The 25,643-nt window shown below is 43.8% G+C and overlaps 1 protein-coding gene across 1 annotated transcript in view; it reads left to right on the top strand.

Moving 5' to 3' along the window:
• The window catches only part of LRP6 (LDL receptor related protein 6), a 64,616-nt gene that overhangs the window by 13,957 nt on the left and 25,016 nt on the right, over positions 1 to 25,643 (top strand). Inside the window, 5 exon segments of the mRNA XM_018568919.1 lie at positions 2,845 to 3,042; positions 14,642 to 14,838; positions 16,097 to 16,228; positions 23,362 to 23,758; positions 24,706 to 24,877. Of these exon segments, the coding sequence (XP_018424421.1) occupies positions 2,849 to 3,042; positions 14,642 to 14,838; positions 16,097 to 16,228; positions 23,362 to 23,758; positions 24,706 to 24,877 (1,092 nt within the window). The 5' untranslated portion in view covers positions 2,845 to 2,848.

Raw genomic sequence — 25,643 nt, 5'->3', positions numbered from 1 at the left:
CCTGGGATTATGTCACAAATCTACGTCAGGGGTGGACACAATAATATGGAATTCGGGAGCCAGTCCGTCCAATCCACGACACCAGCGCCACTGATGACAACAACTAGAGAAAACCTAAAAATTTAGGTGCCAGCTGTAATTTTTAAAGTGATTTTCAAGTCGGTCATTGCTGGCAGATGGGGTAGGAAATCAGTGGGAATCTCCCAAGTAGGGAAAAAAAAGAAAAAAGGAAATTGTTTCTCACACTGTCTAAAACAAAATATTTGTCCAGGATTAGACTTTCAGGGCTGGTGCACAACTAGGCGACACCTCACCGCACGGCAATCGTGTGCGTCAGGAGTCACCAAGGTGTGAACCGATCGCGTTGTGGGTGGCCTTATTTTCGAATGGCACCTCAGCCGCGCTGAGCGCATCACGCGGTTTCCCGCTAAAACAGCCACGCGCCGTGTATCGCAAAAAAAAAGGTACATATACCTTTTTTCTGCGATTGCTGTGCGCATGTCACCCCATTGAAATCAATCGCGGATCGCGGAGGTCTGCACCGGGCCTTAGACTTCGGAAAGGAAGAAAATGTCTTTGGAGTCCTATCTGATATATAAGAAATGATGTTGGATGACCCTCTAAAATCTTGGCACACAAGTAACATGTGTATCCTGTATCATATATAACACATGGAGGAGACCGAATGACATCTTTGTCATTTATATATGTTCTCACCATCATGCAGTTTGGTTGTATAGAGCGACTTGCCACAGTTTGTACTATTGCATCAACCACACATCGGAAATTCGTAAAACATTGCTTGCGTCTGGCATCGTGTGCCCTGGTTCTAGAAGAATCATTCGGTATCGCAAATGCCACTGGTGACATCGGAAAATCTCCAACAATTTTTTTTAGATATCCGTTGCTCGTTATGATCTCATGCAGTGGTAGGCAAGCTCGGCACAGGCATGATGGGATTTGTGTCATCGTTTTTTGGGACCCTCCATGCTCTGTGATCGTTGGCTGGGGGGGAGGTCTTTGTTGTGTTGCTCTTTGCTTCAACAAATTTTGCGGTTTATTCTACAAGCTGTGTGATTTTCTTTTAATGATTTGCTAATTGGAGGTGGCACAACTGTTTGTCTCAACTTGTCCTCCCAAGGCTGAACTTTTGTCAGCTACAAAGGTTAATTGTCTGTGGCGTTTACTTGCGACATAATCCTCAAACTGGAGACGAGCCCCATTCTTCACAAGTCATGTTAACACTTTCTGTGCCCAAGGAAGCAGCTCAGACTGAACTCTCATCTTTAAACATTTGTTCTTGCTGTACTATGGTGTAGATATATAGGTAATGGTACATAACAAGGGTGCTTTTCTTGCGTGTCCAGAAACGCAGGGCACGCTGTTGTATGGTTAAAGCTGAATGGAACAACATCATTGGAGATTTACACAGCTCCGTATTCATTAATCCAATGTCCATATTTTTTTTATTTTTTATGAAAGTAGTGTATGCACCTGGATCTGACTTACTATCAGCCTCTCTTAATCCCTTTACAGCAGAGCTCACTGGGAGATGGAAAAGCAGCACAGTTGTGCTGCATTACTAATAGGAAAAATAAGGAGAAGAGTGACAGAGAGATGAGCTCATCACTCTGCTGCTTCTCTTTTCACTGTCCAGTCACAGGCTTGGGGAGGGATAAGACCTGTAAGTGTTACAGAACTGCAGCAACAAATCGGGTCTCCTCTCCTGCCAGATTGTGCTGTGAGTCAGAGCTGTGGAAAGCTCAGGATCGAATGGAAATAAATACACATTTTTTGGCAAGTACACCTTGGACGGGCAGATCGTACTTGCGATCAACGAAAGCCCGCCCTGCTGAGGGGCGGGCTTCCGATGACGGCAATGCAGAACGGGCAGTGTGCGCGTGCGCACACCGGCCCGTTCCGCAGCGATCGGACGAACAGGCTGGAAACCCGCCGACAATCGTACGATTCTCGGCAGGTTTTCGAGCATGTTGGTTCGACAAAAGACGTGCGACCGTACAGTAGAAACGGTCGCACGTCTTCGTTCTCACTGCTCGATTCTCGTACGATCGCGGGATTTCACCCGATTCTCGTACGAGAATCGAGCAGTGTATGGGCACCTATTAGTATTTTTCAGCTGTTTGTCCGGAGTTCTCAGTTTATTAGAAGGTTGGTTCTCTGACCCGCACCTCAATATTCACCAAGGTTCCCATCACAGTGGTGACCCAGTATTGAGGAACAGGAGGTGGGGGAAGCTCAAGATCCAGTATTTGAATATTAGGGTGCTCTAGGTTTTAGGCTCTGTGGGTGCTCAGAAAACAGCAATTTAGTCACTTTACCACTACTATTGGTGAACCTTTTTGAGCCCCAATCCCATTGTTGCTATCTGGGCATTAATCTAGGGAGGGATTTTTTTTTTCCGGAGATTTGCAGCAGCAGATCTCTGTTAATAGTGAATAGTTTTTGATTGCAACCAGTCAGCAATAGATCTCTAGCCAGTATAGAAAACTATGAAGACACCGGGTGTAATTTAAAAAAATGTTTATCATTATTTTATCGGCTTCTGGGATCTGTCCAGACCTGGCGTAACACACGTGGGAAACTGAAGGTTGAAATGAATGAGCTTAAAGAAAAATAATATATCTATAGATATATATTTATATATTTTCAAGTATTTAGTATATTTCAAATATTTAACGCTGTAAGTGCTTCTGTATTGTATTTTTTGTTGCATGGGGGGTTTTTTTTTTTTCCTGGTGTATCTTTTACCGTTGATTTGGTTGAGACATTATGGCAAATTTCTCTTTCAGTGATATTTATTATGCAATTTTTCTTTCTTTTTAGGTACATGTACTGGACGGACTGGGGTGAAGTGCCAAAGATCGAGCGTGCTGGGATGGATGGCACACTGCGAGCGATTATTATAGACTCTGACATTTATTGGCCCAACGGTCTGACTTTGGACTATGAAGAGCAGAAGCTTTACTGGGCCGATGCAAAACTCAGTTTCATCCACAAGTCCAACCTGGATGGCACATTTCGGTAAGTGCAGGAGCGGTCTTTATTGCAGGGTTCAACAGCTGCATTCTGATCATTTGATCAAAGAAATATTTTGACGATCAATTTGGTCCCGTCTAAAGTCCAGTGAGTCATCGGGTCTTATACAGTGTATAGGACGGGAAAATGCCAAAGGAAAATCCATTGCTGGTGCGCAGGAGGAGGCAGGCTGAAGGAAGCAGTTTAACAGCCAGCCGGGATTGCGCTTTGGCTTGTTTTAGCTCCCTGCACAAAACAAGCACTTAACCCTTGCAGTGCGGGGGTGGCCCCACTGCAAGGGTTAAGATTGTTTTCCCGAACATTCAAATTAAATTTCAAGTCTCTGATTGTATTATGGAAGGCTCTGATTAATTTTTCCCATTTAAATTTTGTACGAAAATCTAGCAGTGTATTGCCAGCTTGGTTATTTTTCTGCATTTCAGCATGTTTAAAAGTAGAGATGCACCAATACCGTTTTTTTTTTTGGTATCGAGCACAAATGCCCATCTTTATCTTTTGGTACTCGCTAGGGATGCACCGATAATAGTATCGTTGCCAATAACGAGTATTTGGGTGAGTACCCGTACTCGCTCAAGTGCTCCCAATACTTATCCTGATACCGGAACTTCTGGTATCAGAAAGCCGGGCAGCGAGTCATTACATGCCACTCGGCTTCCTGATTGGCCGTGCAGCCGGCTCCATGCTCCCTCTTTACCAGGGAGCATGGAGCTGGCTTCCCAGCCAATCAGGAAGCTGGGGGCGGGTAATGACTCACCCCCCTGGCTTCCTGATTGACCGGGAAGCCGACTCCATGCTCACTCGTCACTTGGTAATACCAGATACCGATACTGGTACTTCGCTAGCATGGAGCCAGCTTCCCGGCCAATCAGGAAGCCGGCAGCGTGCCATTGCCCGCCACCTGGCTTCCTGATTGCCCTAGAAGCTGACTTCATGCTGTTTGGCCGGCTCGATGCTGATTGGCTGGGAAGCCGGTTTCTCGGCCTATCGGCATCGAGCAGGCCTAACAGCATAGTTGGACAGCCTGAGATGGTGCATGGTCACATGTCCTAGTCACATGTATCAGAGTTCCAGGAAGTAAAGGGAGATATACTAATCTGCCCTTAGTAAAAATGACCACTTTTTATCCTCTGCTAATATGAATGGGTTAAATGATCCGTAGTACATGATATGTAGCCCTGTACCCCCTTTTCCACTTACAGAGCTAGGTTATTTTTCTTTTAAATAAATATTAATGTATTTTAATGGTATCTATCTACCAGTAGCTGCCTCATTTCCCACCCTCGGCTTATATTCGGGTCAATACTTTTTCCCAGTTTTTTTGGCTAAAATTAGGTACCTCGGCTTATACTCGGGACGGCTTATACTCGAGTATATACGGTATGCAAAAAATGCAATTATCTAGAATGTGTTTTAGTATGTGTTTTGTAGATTATCATTGCTAAACATTTCTAAAGGTATATTTGTTGTTTTGGAGATCTGGGTAAAGTTTCTCATTAAGACAAAATGTACATCTTTTAGTGTACGGTTTAGGCACTAGTAACATTTCAAGATGTTGCCTGTAAGACTGCAGCTCTTTAAAAATCCACTTTAAAGAAAAATTCCAGAAATGACCAAACTAAGCCTTGCAGTGTGGCAAAGGTTAAGTGCCCTTATTGGTCTAGGGCAGGGGTAGCCAAACGCCGGCCCTAAAGCTGTGGTGAAACAAAAATCCCATAATGCATCTCTTTCCGGGAGTCATATGTGTGAGAATCTTGCACTGCCTCATGGGATTTGTAGTTCCACCACAGCTGGAGTGCCGGAGTTTGGATACCCCTGGTCTAGGAGCTCAAAGGGGTTTTGCTCACCTGATCCTCAGGCCTGCCTGGCTGCTAGGCCGGCTCCTGCCGCTGCTTCTCGCCTGGGCTTCCGGCGGCCTGGGGACCGCTGACATAATTGAATGCATTAGACATGAGGATGCTGAAGGACATTCCACGGCCAGAGTAGAGGTGGTGTGAGGTGACTGCCGCAGGTCCAAGGATGAGGCAAGTATTTCTTCTATATTTGTGTGCTCCTATGCCAAAACGAGCACTTAACCCTTGCAGTGCAGGGTTAGTCTAATAGCTGGAGGGTACATTTTATAAAATCCAGAGTTCTTCTTTAAGTAAACTTTACAATGTCACTCGTAACAATGGAGTCCTAGTTCTGGCAGGGGGGTGCTGACTGACAGCTTGGCGTACATCCCTCTGGTAGTTACCTGATGTATTAGGCTGATTTGTACTTCTGCAGAGCCTGTTGTATGGGAGGGGCCTTGTCAGGGTTTTGATGTGGAGGAGGATGATATGAAGAGAATTGGGTGACAAATTCAGCACGGGTAATCCCATGTAACAGCCGGACTTGTGTTTACACAGCTGCAGGATATTATGCTGATAGCAATCATTTCCTGATCTCTTTGCGAGCCCGAGGCTACCAGTTTCTCTGCAGTAGCTTTTTGTTTGCGTCTTCCTGTCAGAATTTTTATTTAACTATTTAGGAAAGATAGTGTTCGGGGAGGTTGAAGGGCGCTCGCAGTCTGCATCCTCGTGCCGTGCGCAAGTTTGCCATATTGTAATGTTTTTTCCTTTTTTTAAATTTAGATTTCATGTCCAGATGGTTTCGGTTAATCTTTGTGCGTCTATATAAATGTGTTTTTTTTCCTTTTTAAAATATGTACTGTCAACAAGATTCCCATTTTTCTTATTGATGTGCAATGCTTGTAAAATTAAAGCCCTGTCCTGGAGGAATTGCCTCAAATTGGTGATGGATGCATATGGTGCCCAGATGTTTAAGGTAGCTGTGGCCTACTCAGAACGAAGCCAAGGGTTTTGTTGGGAGAGCTATTGTTTGAGAATATAGCCCGGAGAGTTGAGAAGCTAATTTTAAAGAGCCACACGGCTTTGGGGGACATTTATCAGGCACATTAGGGCACAATTAAACTTAATTAGGGGCCTCCCCACATGTAGCAATGTATGTGTAACTGTTTGTTGTGTAATTGGGACCCCTGTGCCTGGAATCCTATGTCAAAAACAGATTAATATCCATTAATATGCATTACAGATTAATATCCCCTTTCATGTCTGTCTGCAGATTTCTGTGACCGCTGCCTGCTCATGAGCATCGCAATGCTGTTTTAGGTTCCCCCTGTGCTGTTTGTACCATGTGTGATGTAGTCACCTCTCACTACAGACCCAGTTCCTGAAAGCACAATAGATTTGATAGCACTGTACAGTGCAGTAGGTTAAAGTAACTGTATGGCCAGGTTAAAGCAGACCTTAACCCCCTTTCGCTAAAAATCCCATTGTACATTTACCAGTAGCTGCCTCATTTCCCACCCTAGGCTTATACTAGAGTCAATATTTTTTCCCAGTTCTTTGTGGTAAAATTAGGTACCTCTGCTTATATTCGGGTCGGCTTATACTCGAGTATATACGGTAACCTCCCCAGGATGCAACGCTTGGGCACAGATTACATCAGCAGAGCATTGCTGGGAAATCTCATCTATGATCTCACTGATCTCAGGGAAAGGCATTTTCCTCCCCTGGGATGATGTGCATGGTCACATGTCCTGGTCACATGTGCCAGAGTTCCAGGAAGTAGGAGATTTATTAATTTGCCCTTAGTAAAAATGGCCATTGTCAGAAGACTGGGAAAGAAAAGAGAAATAAGGAATGCAAAGAAATAAAAGCCGGGAATAGTCTGGATGCAAGTGTGTGTAGATTGTCATCACTAAACATTTCTAAAGGTGTGTTGTCATTTCTCTTTATGTATGGATGCCATACTTTTACATTGTCACTCCTACCTCCCTCCTGCACCCTTCTTCCGCATCCTCCAGCGACTGCGTTCCTCTTCGGCCATTGATGATGTAACTCTTGCAGCTAGTTCACACCAGATGCAGTGTTGGGATGCAGTTCATTCAGTTTGGCAGCTGCATCAAAATCGGTCACAATGCTTTCCTATGGGATTTCTGGCGCTCTGTTCACACCAGTGCGATCGGTTCCAATGCAGTCAGAAAAAATCCTGCTTGCCACATTTTTGCTGCACCTGATCGCAATAAAATGCATCAAAATCACATGCAAATGCACTGGAACTCCCTAGACTTCATCTGAAAGCCCATTTTAAGCTAAAGCATGAAAATTGCGGAAAACCGCATCGCACTGCAGCTGCACAGACGCACGCATTTCTGATGCAGTTATGGTCTGAACTAGCCCTTACACGTACACACAGGAGTTGCATTGTCTCTGGCACCTTGCTCTATTCTTGTCATGCCAATAATAGAGCCAGGGTGGACTGTGCATGGCACTCCTGCTGGTGGCATATACTCCTTGGTAAATACATGTATAAAGTCATGCCATGGACACTGCATTGTGGGGAAGAAAAAAAAAAAACCATGCTTGTCCATACCCAGATGTTTTTAAAGGAGAACTATGAGGTGAGTGATTTTTCACTCTTCCTCATAGTTTGAGCCAACCTGTGACAATGAGACTGTCACATATCGTCTCTATAGATCGGAGAGTAAGGGAACACATACCGTTGCTCGCTCACTTCTCGCTCATCTCCCTGCCGAGAGCCGATTCTCCAGCGCTGACTGGAGGAACGGACGGGGGAGGGGGCGAGCACAACTGGCTTTGCCTCTTGATAGGCAGAGCCTGCTGTCAATCAGCCAGCTGGGTGGATCTCGACAGCATTGTCGGGATCCCTCCCGACTGCAGCGATCTCGATATATAGTAAGCAATAGCCTGCAATATACTGAGCTTTGGTCACAGGAGGATGTTAGAATATGTCCTCCCGTGACCCTTAAGAGAACTATGGTATAAAAGGGTTACCCAATAGTTCTCTCTTAAGACTCTTAACCCCTTCGTGACTGACGACGTACAGTGTACGTCGCCAGCATCTTCTAGTCATCTGTAGTGTTACTTTGTGGCACCAGGTTAGATGTTTTAAAGAACTGTAACGTAACATCAAGATTGTTCTGTAACAGTATCCAATGGTGACGGACATAGGAGGGGATAACTGAGGAATAATGTTTTGTGGCCCAAGGAAGCTGTATTTCTGAATTGTGAGCTCATTGTTTGAAGAACGGTGACAGATTTTTTCAGTGTTTCTGCTGACAAGCTGTGAGATGCCTGGCAGGGTCCCCCCAGCACGCACACAGGGATTCTGAGCCCTTGCCAGCTCTGCTGTGTAAAGTGCTGCCAGCTTTCTTGAACTGTTCGGAGTGATGGAATTCATTCATCCATTAAGAAAATAAAGCCAAAGGAGACATCCAAGAGATAACCAGAAGCAAATGGATCTGCCTCTGGTCTCCATCTGACTTGCCTATGAATTTTGTTTCTTTATATTCCATCTGAATACAGTGTGAATAATGTATAGCTCAGTGACCCTTCCACATGCAATATAGATGTTTGGATGACTATGGTGTGTCTGTGGAACGTAAGTCCTTGTTTTATAGTACAATACAGTGAATCAGGAAAGTTTATTCCATTATTTGTTGCCGCTGAGCTCACAACGAGGATATTTTGTCTGGTAAGCGGGTTGCCCCTCTTGTCTTTTGCTATAGCAGCTGCTGTGAAAATTCAGGCCAGTGTGCTCCTGGGTCCCAAACACTACTGCAGCCCGTTCTGCAGATGTCGGGGCATAAGCGGGCAGATGTTCTATAGTCATGACAAGAGGCTGCAGTCCTGCTCATCAGCACTGTGAAAAGCCTGTTGAGTCTGTGGTGTGCATTAGGCTTTTTAGTTCACAAAGTGGGCTTTTTTGTCTTTAGCTCAGTTGCAGAGTTTTCTGGTTAGCATTAGCAGCCGTTGAATGGATTTGATTTGTTGCCAGGATTTTCCTCTTGAAAAACAACTCCGTTTTGTGTTGCTTATGTGCCGAATGGTTTGTTTACATAGCTAGCACACCTTTATACAGATGTGTGACCGCTGCTCTTCCTGTCCTCGTTAGCTTCTCCACCTCTGTACCAGCAGGAAATGATTGTCTATTACATGCACCATTAACAAATTCTTATTTCCTAGTTCACTTCATGACCCCCAGACAGCAGAGGCTGGAAGAAATCCCTTATGTTCTACATTTTATAATGTAAAAACGCTGAAAGTCCTTCAGAATTTTCTTTCCCTATGTGAGAATGGATCTGATATTTGGTCATCCCAGGTATTGATTGGTTATTGATGATCATTTGTCATATTTGACCTTGACAGATTTCTGAGCTCTGCTGGATGAAAACAAAAAAATGTTACCCCATAAGGCTTGAACTCCTAGCTTCTCCGTCCTCTAGTGAAGTAGGGGCCGGCGATGTAGTTCCCCTCATAGCCAGCCTATGGCAACTCCAATGCCAGTAATATGGGTCTGGTTTTGTGGCGGGCATACTATTCCGGACAGACGGCTGTAGATATGTGGTGTAAAACTCGTGCCACCACGTTTTAGACATGAGTTGTTGGTTTTTCCCCCCCCTCTGGTGCTGTTGCTGCCTGGATTCTGGGACTTGATCAGCCCTGTAGTGTGCTATTAGTACTCTGCTGGTCTAGAATATGTGGAGTTTATTGTACTTCTGCACACCACTCCTAATTCTTTTTATGCCTCGGTTTTTGAAACTTTATGGGCATAATTATAGCTTATAAAATACACAAAGCCTGAATTCATGAACATTAGAACAAAAATAGGTCTGTTGTTCATAGCAGCCAGCCAGCATCCGGTATTCTGAAAACCTTGGGAAAAAAAAGACTATTCTGAATGGGACCACTGGGTTGTTACCTTTTGCAGAAGGAATATCATGTTTCCTATTTTAAAGTGACGCTAAATGAAGGAGTTACATTTTAACAATGCATCCCAGTACTTTAACTGTTACACAAATAAGATGCATTTTTGTTATCACTCGGCTGTAGATCCTGAAATCATCTCTGAATTGGTGCTGACACTGTCCTTCCTTCTGGAGGGTGGATACTTCTGTTCCCCATGGTCCCTGTGTGTGTTGCAAAGTAGTCACCGCTCCAAGATCACTCCCGGGACTACAATCTCACGTTTAGATTACTGATTTGTATTGAGATTGTAGTCCATCACGGAGTGACTACTTTACAACACACACAGGGACCATGGGGAACAAAAGTAGCCCCCCTCCAGAAGGAAGGACAGTGTCAGCTCCAATTCAGGGATGATTTGAGGATCTACAGCTGAGTGATACACAAAATAAATGTTTAACAGTTAAAGTACTTGAATGCACGAAGATTTAACTCCAGAGTTTAGCGTCCCTTTAAAACTATGCTTGGGATGTCTACAAGGCACATAAGGCCACCCATTGTAGTGGACCAGCACACCTTACGTTTTCTTGTCTATAATCTGGAAATGCTGCTTGTGATGCAGTAGAGGTATCACTGACACAATCACTGCAGGCTCCTTGATGTCTCTCACATACAAAAAGCTTCATTTGTACAAAATCTTAGTGTATGTCGGGGGGGATGGGGAGGGAACATTTTGCACATCTGTGCAGTATATCACATTTCTGCATGTTTCGTCCCTGTAGATACAGAAGAATACCTATAATACAATATAAAGAATGAACTGCGCCAATAAGCAAGCTAACAGCTACAAGGCACTGGAATGTACACCCACTGTGAGTGTGTATACGTGGAAAATGAATAACTAAATGTGCCGAGCTAAGACAATGATCAGATATTAAAAAAAAAATTAAAAAAAATAAAAATTAAAAAACAGTGACTCAAACAAATGTCAGTGAAAAAAAATCAATCAGGTGTAAAGTCTTTAAATCTTCATAAATCCGCGAAAGATATCCAAATATAGCAATAGTGATGAATATTACTTTACACCTGATTGATTTTTTTTCACTGACATTTGTTTGAGTCACTGTTTTTTAATTTTTTTTTTTTTATATCTGATCATTGTCTTAGCTCGGCACATTTAGTTATTCACAGAAGAATACCTGTTAACCTTCCAGAAATGCGCTCAGTTCCGAAGTTCTGTTTTGGGCTGACAACACACTGGAGGGAATTAACTAAAACTGGAGCAGCTGTGCACAGTAACCAATCAGCTTCCCTCCTCAGTTAATCTTTGAAAATGAAAGCTATATGCTGATTGGTTGACATGCACAGTTGCTCCAGATGCTTTATGCTCTTAGTCTTGGTAAATTCACCTTGGTGTATTTTGGTAGACCGAGTGGTGTCAGCCCTGCCCAGTTTTCTTTTGCTAAGCTATTCAGACCCATCTACTCTCCTATCTCCACAGCATTAAGGCTAATAATTCAGTAGTTCCAATGTAAGAACTGGGAGGACTACTTACTCTCCTTGAGATAACACAGGAATTGTACATAAGACACAAACGCTTTTGACTTTTGGACAGATAAAACAAAACGCTTTAAAGGTTATATTCAACAGACCCAAAGGGAGCAAATAGAAGTTCATAAACGTATTTTTACGCTCAAAAATCAAATTCTACCAATGAATCCCTCCTATGTATGATGATTAATAATAACATAGACATGTCAGGTGTAAAATGCTGTGATTGTGAGATACACTTGCAGAACATTCACTTCCTGCTTTGAAAGGGCAAAATGACTTCAGTTTGCCAAAGCAATGCACACTGGGATTGCCTTGTCATCAGCAGACCATGTGCCTGACTTGTCAGCTGGCTGCGGCCACATAGTACCTGCTCGTGGGTCCGGAGTTGGCCCACGGGCCGGTACTTTGAGACCCCTGATCTATAAGTATGTGTTTGTAGATTGTCCATTACCAGGGCTTGAAAAATCCACTCGTCCGCTTGTCTGTGACGAGAGGACGGTGGAGCCCGATTAGCAGCTCTAGAGACGCCCGATCGCTTGTATTAGCAGCTGTCACTGCCGTTGCCGGTCCCGAGATCCGATGCGGCCGGGACCGGTACGGCTTGATCTTCTCTCAGTCCCCAAATGCAGGAAGTGATGTATATTGCATTACTTCCTGCATTCAGTGTCACTCTCCATCTACAGAAGCTTCTCGGGGTCCCTAGGTGACATTAGGGGTCTTGGAGAGGACCTGTCATGTAAATTGGCTGTCACAAAGGGGGCTTCTTAGCTCCCCATATAATAAAAAAGGTGTGTAAAAAAAAAAAAAAAAAAAAAAAGTAATTAAAAAAGAAAAAACATTTTTTTAAGTCCCCGCCCCCCACATACTCACGCAGATATGCGCCGGGTGCGCCTACGTGCGAAAACGACGATTGTGCCACACTTGTTGCATATCGCGATAATTTTGGCAGTAGTTATCTGTGCAATGTTGCTTTCTGCGCTGAATGAACGTCAGTAAAGTCTTGTTCGATTAAGATTCGAAGGTTTATTGGTGACAAATTTGTTCTTTGGATTCACGAGGCGTCATCCGCAAGTCACTGCAGCACCCGCAGAGAAAAGCTGTGCGTAAGTCAGTTGTGAAATGGGAAATCTACATATGCCTGAAAATCATAGATTGTCGCACCCAAAGATCATATGATATTAGCCAAGGATTTGGGTTATATGAGGGAGATTGGGAGCAAGCAGGAGGTATTTATTTACTCATAAGGACGTTTGCTTTAGTAACGTAGAGATGTGCATGTTGATTTATGTGAAATATATAAGTTTTAATTTTAAATGATGAAGTTACTAATCTCTAGTACAGATCACAAACTGCACACAGGACACAGGAGGCCGACGGGACAGCAATAGAGTAAATGGGAAAGCAGAGTTCTTTGTGAGCGTCCCATTTTCCCTCTCCTTATCCTATGAACACATTCATTTGTTTTTCCTTTTATTGCACTGCTATGCCCAGGAATTGAGGTCTGGATTTATGCTGTATTTTGGTTACGTGTGTGGTTCCTGTATAGGCAGAAACTGCCCTGGAATAGTTAAACAAGGATCTGTCTAACCAGCGTGTTTAGTCTTCATACTCCTTCTCCGGGCCTTTGTTCTTCCCAGGGGTTGGTGAACCTAAATTTGTTTTATTTGTAAGTACCAAACGGTTCCAGCTGTGAGGACTCTCCGGCTGAGGGCAAACCTGTTTACTTTAGCCGGCTGCTCACCTCTGGGGGATCTGTTTTTCATTGCTCCCTGTGTCTGATTACACTTGTGATAATCTCCCAGAGCTCCAGGCAGGAAATGGCAGCGGACACATGCTGTACTTTCCATGATTTTCCATAAAGTCTCCTTTGTTCCACTGCGTTCTCAGACTGATTGCATAAAGAGTTCCTTGTGACCGGCTACATGACACAAAATCACTTGCTGGCTTTCATTTGGGGCAGAATGGACCCTGATTAGCGGACGCAGACATTTACATACAAATATTCTCTAGATTATATTTAATACTAAAGTTTGGGGGCTGACAGGCTTTACAGGGGTTTTCTGCCTAGATTGGTCACAGTGTAAAAGGTATAGTTCAGTAAAATTCATTCTAAACTACAGTCTATTAGCAGGCTTTGTGTTAAAGGTAAAGTATAGTGTAGCGTGAGCACAGATGTGTTGTTACCGCAGTGTTTACCTTTTAAGGCTTCATGCACATGCTTGCCAAAATACATGCGTCCAGGTGCATTTGGGGCTAATTTCTAAATGCATCGTTTACATTTTAATGTTTTCTGTAGCTGAATACACATTAGAACAGGGGTGCCCACAACTTTTGTGTTAAGTTCTACTTTTCAAATGACGAGCTACATGAGATCTACCAACGAAAAATAAACCTCCCTCGCTCTCTCTCCTGGCTGTCTCTCCGCTCTCTCCTGGCTGTCTCTCCGCGCTCTCCTGGCTGTCTCTCCGCTCTCTCCTGGCTGTCTCTCCGCGCTCTCCTGGCTGTCTCTCCGCTCTCTCCTGGCTGTCTCTCCGCGCTCTCCTGGCTGTCTCTCCGCTCTCTCCTGGCTGTCTCTCCGCTCTCTCCTGGCTGTGTCTCCGCTCTCTCCTGGCTGTCTCTCCGCTCTCTCGCGGCTGTCATTCTCCACTTTCTCCCCTGGCTCACCTTGCTGTATTTTGCAACAGTCTGTGTAAACTAATATTCTTTGATGTACTACATAGCACTTCAACCACCAGAATCCACCAGAAAGGTGTCAGGGAGCTGGGCTCAGCAGACTCAGGCTAATAGGTAATCATGTGTGCACAGCTATTATACCAAAATGGAATAAAGGGGCCGCTAGTCACACCCTTTGTGATCTACCAGCATCAGCTTTGAGAGCTACTGGTAGATCACGATCTACCTAATGGGCACCCCTGCACTAGATGTTCCGCAGTGCATTCAGTCTAGCTGCGTTTTAGCAGACAAGAAATATGTGCGTCCAGCAACCGGGGGACCATGGGGAACATATGGTGCATCCTAGTTCCTCCCTGGGCAGAAACTAGGATGCAAAACTTTGCAAATCTAAGATGGCTTTTTTGTATAGGTGCAGTGTGTACATAATCAGAGTGGGGATTTTTTCTTTACTTTCCCTCAGCCAAATGGATTTGCGCATATGTAGTGTAAGTAATCTGCAGCATAACTGTAAATCTTACTTTTACTGATATGGTTATTCATTATTTTGCATACCTGCAATAGTTGTATATTTCTTTTGACTTTTCTGTTTGTATTTTTTTTTTTCCTAGACAAACTGTTGTGAAGGGCTCCCTCCCTCACCCGTTCGCTCTGACCTTGTTCAGGGACACAATATTCTGGACGGACTGGACAACACACTCTATCCTGGCTTGTAACAAGTACACGGGAGAGGAGCGCCGTGAAGTGGACACCAATATCTTCTCTCCTATGGACATCCACGTGTTCAGCCAGATGAGACAGCCAAATGGTCAGTACTGTTTAGTAAAGCAGTTTTCTATTTTAAGTGATTATTTGTTTTGCATGCTGAACTTTGCTGTTTGCCTTTGCCAGGGGAAGAAATGCAGGTACATTTACACAGTGGGTACAAAGTCTTCAATAACAACTTGACCGCTTTTAATCATTTTCCTGCCTATTCAGAACTGAAAGTGACGTTTTTAAAGGACAATTTCACATTTTGTAATAAAATGTACTATGGATGCATCAATACCAAGTATTTGGGCGAGTACTTGTACTTGCCCAAATGCTCCTGATGCTTATCCCGATAACTGAACTTCCGGTATCGGAAGCCGGGTGGCGAGTCATTACACACCACCTGGCTTCCTGATTGGCCAAGAAGCCAACTCCATGCTCCCTTGTCACCAGGGAGCATGGAGCCAGTTTCCCGGACGATCAGGAAGCCGGGCGGCGTGTAATGACTCGCTATCCGACTTCCTGGTTGGCCGGGAAAGCTGGCCAATCAGCGAGCCGTGCGGTGAGTCATTACCCACCCCCCTTAGGCTCCGGAAGCCTAAGTACCCTTGACGTCATCACGTCTATACAGGTCTAGTAGACTTGAAGATGCTGTGGGACATACCCCAGCCAGAGCAGAGGGGGGACCAGGTGAGTGGTACTGAGGACCAGGTGAGTATATCTACTGAGTGAGTATATCTACTCCTAGACCTAAACCAGCAGTTAAGCCTTGCAATGCGGGGGTAGCCCCTCTGCAAGGGTTAATTTGTCTAAAAGCTGGAGTTCTTAAATGAGATGTTTTATATGTGAATACCTGCCAGTTTTCAAAAAGGGTGTTTCACCTTTCATAAAGGGAACCTCTATAATTTGCTCTAGCGCAGCTGGTTTAGGCTGGTAGCTTTTTGAAATGCATTGGTTTTCAGAAGCTTTCCAAGGCCAGTACTGCCTATGTGATATCTGCTGTAGGGTAAGAGCAGACTTCGGGCTGGTGAAGTTCTTTTAAGCTGAGATAATGTGACCAAGGGCCTGAGCCTGGGTGAGAAGCCTTGAGCATCACCTATAACCCATCATGTATCCATTCCACTGCTATGCTAACGCTTGAACTTTAGGTCCTTTTATAAACATCTAATCTGCAAGGCTTCCAAACAGGACTACCGTGCCTCTCTGCTGCATATGGGGCAAGTGTAGATGGCTTTCTACGTTGTCTGAAATTGAAAACCATGTTTATAAGTGAAGTCTTAGAACTCGATTAGATTACATTTATGTTTTTTCCGCAGCTACCAATCCGTGTGCTGGTCACAACGGTGGCTGTTCTCACCTGTGTCTGATGTCACCAACGGAGCCTTTCTATCACTGCGCTTGTCCTACAGGTGTGCGCCTCAAGGATGATGGGAAGACCTGCATGCATGGTAAGTAAGATTCGATGTTCCCCTTTTGGTAGGTCTGTGGCGTATTGGCTGTAAGCTCTCATTGTTTCCTGTTTCCATTGTAGCTTTTGAGTAATTGCAGATCAGGTCTGTTACCTTGTGTTGGATGCCCAATGCTAGTCTGTGAGCAGCCAGGTCTTTTTTTTTTTTTTTTAACATATTTCCCCACAGACCACCATGGAGTCTGGTCACTTCAGATTTTTTCCTCCATCGCAAGATGTCACAGTGGTGACATACGATCCATACCAGTCCAATAAGGAGGGGATCCGTACATGGATCCCCTCTTAGATCAGCCGTGTGAAAGAGCTAAGCAAGTTATAACTGCAACATACCTGTTTATAGTTGAAATCCTAGAAAACGGCTAACTACGCAGTGGAAATAGTGATATGGAAGCTGTTAACCTGCTAAAATAGTTGTATTTGTGTCAATCCATTCCTGAGATGTACACAGCTTTGCCAGATTGATGCTCTAACTTTTCTCTACTGGACTAAAAGTGACCCTAAACTCAGGAGCTAAATATTAAAATGCATTCAGGTACCTTCACTATTAACAACAATGTATCTTATTTGTGTATCACTCGGCTGTAGATCCTCAAATCATCTCTGAATTGGTGCTGACACTGTCCTTCCTTCTGGACGGTGGCTACTTTTGTTCCCCATGGTCCCTGTGTGTGTTGTAAAGTAGTCACAGCTCCAAGCTCGCTCCCGTGATGGGCTACAATCTCATGTTTAGTTTACTCATTTGTAGTAAGATTGTAGTCCATCACGGGAGCGAGCTTGGAGCTGTGACTACTTTACAACACACACAGGGACCATGGGGAACAAAAGTAGCCACCGTCCAGAAGGAAGGACAGTGTCAGCACCAATTCAGAGATGATTTGAGGATCTACAGCCGAGTGATACACAAATAAGATACATTGTTGTTAATAATGGTGGTACCTGAATGCATGTTTAAGGTTTAACTCCAGATTTAAGTGTCACTGTAATCTTGACCTATCTCTTCTACCAATTTATAAATGTTTGAAAGTGGTGATGGCAAAGTGCCATGTAAAATGGTGGAAGGTAACACAGGATGTGTCACATTTGTGGGAAGAAGCTGGAAGAGAAGAGATGTCATGCTGCTATTACACAACTGTAAATCACATGAAATTGGCAAAATGGCTCACAAAATCAATTGTAATCAACATTTGTCTCAAATTGGGTGTAAAATTGCTCTGAGCAGGTTTATTACGAGGCAGTGTTTTGACATTTTTGTTGGTTGGGCAGATAGAGCAAGAAGTGCAGCCGCTCCATTACTGAGCATTCAGGGAGGACAATAGGGACTCCTCTAGGCATTGTGAATGGTCTAGCTTTCTTTTGGATTATCTGCCTTACATTGCTGGATACTAAAAGACTTTGTATAGAGATGACCCACATTTACCCCAAAACTCTCTCTCATCCTCTAGACCAGTGGTCCCCAACCCCGGGCCGCCGTACCGGTCCGTGGATCAAATGGTATCGGGCCGCTCAAGGAACATTAAATTATTTCCATTTTATTTACTGTGGTGTATTTCTCTCGGGTTTGTCCGACTTTCCAGGATGAGAGGTTAACCGAGAGCTGAGAGACGTCACCTAAAGCCGCACCAATACCGCGCATGCGCAAAATATCGTGTTATCGGGGCGGCTTTAGGTGACGTCTGGAGCTGAGCGGCTGCAAGCGGCAGTGGCGTTGTAGCTTTGGTAAAGAGAAGGTTTGTACCGCTGTTCACCGGTACTTTCTCATGTTTAACACTGCTTGGTGTACGTGTATATTGTGTTTGCTCAAATTTAACCCACAAATTAGCAAAAATGAGTACGAAACAGACGTCGTTAGAAAGTTTCCTTGGGAAAAAGAAAAGGCCCAGTGAAGAGACAGAAGAAGGGCCTTCAACATCAAAGAAACATGTCACTTTTAACAGACAATACCATGAGTCCTACTTGAAATATGGATTTATCGGAACAGGTGATTCCCACACACCAAAACCGCTCTGCATAGTTTGCGGCGACCAGCTCTCTAATGAGGCAATGAAACCTTCAAAACTGCTGCGCCACTTGAACGCCAATTTTACAGCGGCCCAGCAGGCCGCTGTAAAAGTATCAAACGTTGACCGGTCCGCGGCGATAAAAAGGTTGGGGAGCACTGCTCTAGACCACATGTGTCAAACTCAAGGCCCAAGGGCCGAATCCGGCCCACCAGGCCATTTCCTAGACTTCTACTTTCAGATCTAGGTATTAAGTTATACATTTATATTGTCTTACAGGCCCTTTGAGGGCAACCATAATGTTGATGTGGCCCACGATTTAAATTGAGTTTGACACCCCTGCTCTAGATCATGTCTTAGCATTTTTTTTTTAACCTTGTAGTGAAAACCCGCTCTTAGTCCCTGTGGCATAATCGTCTGTTTGGTGTCAATGTTTTGTTTTGCCTGGAGAAAATAAACGCATGTACAGAGGTGCACAGGGAAGGGGGGCATAGGCTACTAGGCTGTGTAGGCTTGGTTGACATCGCCGGTTGGAGTTTTGGGCAGTGCCGTCAGCCTATAACAGGACGTTAGGAGCTCATTGGGAGCTTTCTGTTTTTGCAGCATTTTCAAAGAAACAAAACACGGGGCATTGGGCATGTATTTGCCTAGACATACGCCTCCAGTTTTAGGCGGGCCTGTCACTGCCAGGACACAGTATGCATTTGTTTCTTTGATGAGGAATACGTCATGATAAAGCCGCATATCTGTGGAAGGGTTAACACTGATACCACCCGGGTGATGTGTGTAAGTGGGGGAACCTGACAGCGTAGTAGTTCCACAGCCCTGCGCTGTCAGATAACAATCACTTCCCAGCTGTTCATGGCTGCCTCTTGTCTGGCTCCTCTCACGCAACTGCAGCTGCCTCAGGTATTAGTCAGCAGGACAGAAAAGTCCAGGTATTTACAGGGCAACCCTCCACGGCGGCGATACTACCCTCTGACTACCACCTGTATGTCTCCAAATGTCTTCCACTCTTCCAGAAATGTGTGTCACCTCCCAGAGACCCTCTGGGCTGTCCTCCATGAGCTCTCCCTCCTTTGTCTGCCACTGGAATGTTGGACCTGCCCCTAGATCAACATTGAGGAATTCTTCTACCAGGGCTCCATGTTTGTGTAAAGGGGGGTTGGGGTGCAGAAACACAGTCGTTCCCAGAGACTTTGCAGAGGAGGAAGCTGTTGTCATCAGACTAAACAGTTTCTAGCCCTGGATCTGGTTCCTTTTGGACTTAAGTCGTGGTGATCAGGGCCGAAGGATTTATATAAACACTGCGTGTTATCCTTGAGGGGGGGAAAAAAAGGCGAGCGCAAGTTTCATTTATTATTTTCATTACTGCTGCTTTCTTTAAAATCCTTCTGCACGCACAGACTATTGTGAATGTGCTCCATGATGTAGAGCAAGTTCCTTGTAGTATGATCACACATAAGGTTTCGGAGTAAGGATCTAAGAAAGCAAAGGGGGAGTTGATCAAATCTGGAATAGTTGCCCACGGCAACTAATCATCTTCTTTCCTTAGTTTGTTCAGTTAAACTTTGAAAATGAAAGAGGGAAGCTGCTGATTGGTTGCCATGGACAACGGCGCCTGGTTCTGTCTGCTCCAGAATTTGCATTTTTATGCCCTGTACAATTTGTATATTTAAGTTAAACCGGATAATTTATTTTTTTCTTGCCACAAACCAGCAAAGTGGTAATTGGGAACTATTTGCTCCCCCTAATGACTGCTCGGCACTTATGTTTTAGCCACAATTATTCCACCTGGTGACCTCAGATTTGGAATTAGTTGGCTGATTTTTTTAATTTTTTCGATCAATCGGATAAAAAAAACCTGCACTGGACTGGAATGCACATCATTGCAGATACCGCACATTTTGGTTCGGGTGATCACTCTGCTGGCGAATGGCACCTCCCGCATGAGAATTTGTCAGGCCAAAACCGAAAATTTCCTTTTTTTTTTTTTTTAAATTGGGGGAGGACACCTTTTTATTAACTTTTTTTAATTAAAAAAAACCAAACTGGGGGACCCAGACCAACTAATCGATAATGAATGATTAAGTTACCAGCTTAAATATATTTATCATCGGTAGCCTCGCTTACGAGGCAGTTGACCCCTCTAGAGGAAATTTGTTTGAATGGTAAAGAGGGCTTCCGTATTCTCCTCACGATTTAATAATAATCTCATACCCCACGTGTACCCCACCCACCCCTACTTTGTAAGGGAGAGGGAAAGGGAATAAGGGTACCAAGTTGGTGCAGCCGATTGGGGTAAGGCCTTTTTATGAGTGTTTAAAGCTAGTGTGGATGCACGAACCCAAGAACGAAGCTATAAGATCTGAACGTAGTGCAAAATATTCTGTATCGGCATCAGAGATGTGCTGGCGATGCGCGGTAGAAAGGGGACCATGATACATGTATGGTGGTGGGCCTGTGGCAGGCTGAGGTATCACTGGCATTCTATTTTTGAGATATGTAACTGAGTTACAGGAGGTAACGTTCCTGAAACACCCGAGGTTGCCTTACTTTCAATTCCGCCATCAATACGAGTAGTGAAGAGGCGGGTTCTCATATTTCTTTAAGCTGCCGCCCCCAGCACCCATTCTTAGATTATGGACAACATCTTAAAGATTGGATAACAGAAGGAAATTATCATATGTGCATGGAAGACTTTCAGCTAAGATCAATGAGGCCACCCGGGTTTTTGAAATATGGGTTCCCTGGAAGGAATTTTTAGCTTCACCCATGTGGATATCTTGTAAAAGATTAAATTAAGATTAGGTACCTAATAGGGTTCCCCACTTTTTACATTTTGTAATCTTAGTTTAGATCGTGTGGGGAAAAAAAAAGGGTTTGTTTTGTTTGGGTTTTTTTTTTGTTCTTCTCATTCTTTCTTCCAATGTGGACAAGGTATGTGGAAGCTCCTGAATTGGGGGTGATGGGATTTATTAGAGCTCTCCTCACATCCGCCCCCACCTTTTTGTGTAATATTGGTGTATGTGGGATTGGGCTCTGGAACCACGAGGGGGTTGTTATGACTTGGATGGATTTTATTGAGAGATTTTGAAAAGGAGTGATATGAAGCATTATACAGTTTGTAACAACTTATCTATTGTATACAGTTTTCATGTTAAGGATTGTATGGTTGGTTGGTTTGAATAAATAAAACTTAATTACTCAACTAATCAATATTCAGAATCCTTGACAACAATTCTCTGTCAATTTATTATCGAATAATCAATTAGTTGGTTTCATCCCTATGGCGGGCGGAAGGTATCATAATTTTAAACCTGGAACAGTGGCTTTTTATAATGACTGTCGCCTTTCTTCTCTTAGTATATGATTTGGAACACTGCAGTCATTGCTCATTTATAACCCTTCTGTATGAGCCAAGTTAAAAGGTTAACCAAAAAAGAAAAAAATATTGAATTATTCTTCAGGCCCTTTCATGTTTGTACTTTGTAAATTGTTACAGTGAATCTTGTCAATAATAGTGGTCCCTTTTTCTATCTCTCTCTAAGCCTACCTCTAACTCTAGATTCTTTATCTTCTAGCAAAAATAATTGTTCGGCCAGCTTACCCTTCAATGCTGATGTTTTTAAACCACTTTTGGTTCGCCCTTCCTTGTTCCTCTTTGTATTTGTCTCAACAGCTGGAAAATTGAGTATTAGAAAAATGTGTGCCTGAGGGGAAACCTTTTGATTTTTGTAAATGTCAACATAGTAGCAGAGATTAAGATATTTGTAGTTTCTGTGGCATAAAGAATTGTGTATATATACATTAGGAGTAGAAGACACTAAGGCCCCTCACACAGGCTGATCAGGAGGGGATCTGTGCATGGATCCCTTCCTCATCCGAGCGGAACGGATCAGATGTTACGCTGTGACATCCATGTCTGTCCAGTGTTTTTCTCCATCTTGTGATGGAGGGAAAAAAAACCTGAAATGACCAGATCCAGTCTTTGGGGAATAGCATATAAATGGGCATGTGTCTGTTTACCTCAGGCTGAAAATGAAACACTGTTCCGTCGGGGGTAACCGGGTGTAACGGCCCATAGACTAGCATTGGGCATCCAATTGGAATGCCAGTGTGAAAGGGATCTTAAACATTAGGTGTCAGCTATATTTTTGGAATTATACCAAACTACCTAATAATATAGTTTAAAACGCTACCGGTTTTCGGTTTCGAGCAAGAGTACCGATATTTATCTTTCGGTACTCGCCGATACCGACTACTGATACCGCTACTTTCGCGAGCATGGAGCCGGCTTCCTGACCAATCAGGAAGCTGGGGGGCATGTCATTACCCACCGCCCCAGCTTCTTGATAACTCGCCCAAATACTGGTATCTGCACCAATACTAGTATCGGTGCATCCCTATATGCTACAAAAGCACAGAAGCCTCTATTAATGGCTGGGACAACCACAAAATAATTGTGCAGTAAGCAGAAGTGTGAAAAGTCTTTATATAGTACCATCGTGCTCTCGCCATCAATCTAAAAATAAAGTTGTGTACTCGCTTATGTGTATAAAAAAGGAAACCCATTTAATAAAATCTCAAATAAACTGAATTAAAAAGTAATTTTTAATCATTTTTAAATATTCAGCTTTGAATAAAATACCTGGTGATCCTACCATGAAGGTCCTCATTAAGGCACTTCCTGACCATCACAATTCCGCTCCTGTGTTGTCATTTACTTCCAGTAGAGATTACACGGCCATGTCGGCACTCATTTGGCAGGCTTGTTCTGCCATTGTTTATTTTAGAAAGCCTGTCCTGCCCACTGACAGACGATCGCCATTGCTTTGAGTACAAGTGGCTGCAGGAGGCCAGCAGCACTGAGATGTGGCAAAGGTTGTGAAAAAGGGGAAATAAAAAACATGGCACTAGGGTATGATACACAGTGCTCAGCAAACTGACTGTCCTCCAGTTAGGGTTCAGGTTGACTTCAACAGTTTCTAAAGTTGTTTATGTTGGGAAATTGTAAAGTACTGTTTTTTTTTGTTTTTTTTTAGGGCCAAATTCTTGTTTTATACATTTTCCCCCATATATCTTTCTTAGTCTTTTAATGCGTTTTGCTGTTTAGGTGCTACGGAGCTGCTGCTTCTTGCCCGGCGGACAGACCTCCGGCGGATATCTCTGGATACTCCTGATTTTACCGACATCGTGCTCCCTCTGGATGACATCCGCCATGCCATTGCAATAGACTATGACCCAGTGGAAGGTTACATATACTGGACGGACGATGAGGTGCAAGCCATTCGGCGGGCTCAGGTTGATGGTTCCTCCAGTCAGTTCATTGTTGTGTCTCAAGTATCTCATCCTGATGGCATCGCTGTGGACTGGGTGGCTCGCAACTTGTACTGGACGGACACGGGAACTGATCGTATCGAGGTGACGCGGTTAAATGGAACTATGCGCAAAATTTTAATATCTGAAGATCTTGATGAACCCAGAGCCATTGTCTTGGATCCAATCAATGGGTGAATGCATTTTTGTTTTTTCCTGAGTATATTACCTGATCCTTCCTAAAAACTGTGTAAGGTAACAACTGTGCTGAAGCACTTCTCATAACGGTTAGTCTACAAGCCCCATTGGTCCTAGCCCTCACCGTGCTCTGCAGTTTGGTGGAGCATTTTTCTTTTAGAACTTCAGCTCCCAAGTAATGTTCAAGGCAACTCCATGGTTTCCGTATGAGAATATCACTGCCTGTTCTTTACCGGTCCTTGTTTAAAAGAGAGATATGGGGTAACCTTTTTATCCCATAGTTCTCTTTAGGTTCACAGAAGCACATATACTAACCTCCTCCCATAACCCAAAGCTCAGTATATAGCGAGCTATTGCCCGTTATATACTGAGAGCGCCGCAGCCGGGAAGGATCCAGATAATACTGTCGAAAATCCACCCAACTGGCTGACAACGGGCTCTGCCTATCTAGAGGTGAGCGACGGTTTGTGTTCTCTCACTTCCAGATCTATAGAGCCAACGTGACAGTTTCAGTGTCGCACGTCTGCTCTGACTATGAGGATGAGTGAAAATCACTCGCCTCATAGTTCTCCCTAAACTGGAGCAGATAGAATCTGGAGCAGCTGTGCACAGTAACCAATCAGCTTCTATCTTTTGTTTCCAAAGCTTAACTGAACAAACCAAAGATTGGAGCTGATTGGTTTGGATGGACAACTGCTGACAATTCTGTCTTCTCCAGTTTTTGATAAAGCAACTGTCACTGGAATAACTAAAAACGCTGTGGGGATTTAAGTCTGGTGGAAGACTGTATCCCACAGTGAGACTCGCACATGGATTCACTCATGCATATATCTTGCCTAGGTCATTGCATTTTATTGGGTCAGCGCCCCATATCATTAGGAAATGTAAAATATTTGTTAAATCAACCTTCTTATATACTTCCTTTTTTTTTTCTTTTCTACAGCTGCATGTATTGGACCGACTGGGGAGAGAACCCAAAAATCGAGCGTGCTGCAATGGATGGCTCTGATAGGGTGATTTTGGTGAACACCTCTCTAGGCTGGCCCAATGGTCTTGCCCTGGACTACACAGAAGGGAAAATATACTGGGGAGATGCCAAGACAGACCAGATCGAGGTGGGTTACTTTTCTGCCATTTATTTTCTTTCATTTTTAGAAAATGGGTCAGTGTTTATAATGAGCGCCCAGACCTTGGTATGCAAACTTGTAAGACTATCAAATTAGATTTGTTTTTGGGAAGTCTACCACATGATACAGAGCAGGGGCCCCTAAGCAGTGGCATGGGAACCACGTGCTGCTGTCAGCCCTCCCAGTACTTCCCAGCAGCCTCTTGGTGTGTGTTCGCTCTGTGGCAGTGCTTGGTACATAGGACTGTGCGCATAGAATAAAGTCGGGCGGGGTTAATGTTTCCATACACCAAAAAGTGATGGTTATTTTTTTTATTATTCTTTAGGTTCTTATTTTTATTATTTTTATTTAATTTTCAATACTTGGTGTTTAAATAAATAAAACATGGGTCCTTAGCGTTTGATCGGTGACTGCTATACTGTCACCACTGTATTTAATATCTAATTCTAAATGTAATAATGGGACCTTTCCTTCTTATAGTTGGCACTCAAGTCCTGTGAGTGGTTGATGAGCTGTATTGGGTTGTAGCTTCTGCGTGAGCCTGCTGCCGCTGCTTCTTATAGATTTATCTGATGATGTGCTATCATCCATCAGTATGAAACCTCTTTCAATGATGGAATGAGTGTCAGGGGCCCCAACGTGACATTGTTACAGCAAAGCTGCTTTTCTCAGGTGCTTGCTGTGACTATTGTGGGCCAGGCTGGGCCCGGGAAAGCTCTAAGTTGCATTAAAAAAAGAACATTTTATCTTTTAG

Source organism: Nanorana parkeri, unplaced genomic scaffold (genome assembly GCF_000935625.1).
Source record: "Nanorana parkeri isolate BGI_ZX_2015 unplaced genomic scaffold, ASM93562v1 scaffold1261, whole genome shotgun sequence".
Lineage (NCBI taxonomy): Eukaryota > Metazoa > Chordata > Amphibia > Anura > Dicroglossidae > Nanorana > Nanorana parkeri.
The sequence above is the reverse complement of the archived record's forward strand: the minus strand, read 5'-3'. Positions and strand labels throughout refer to the sequence as shown.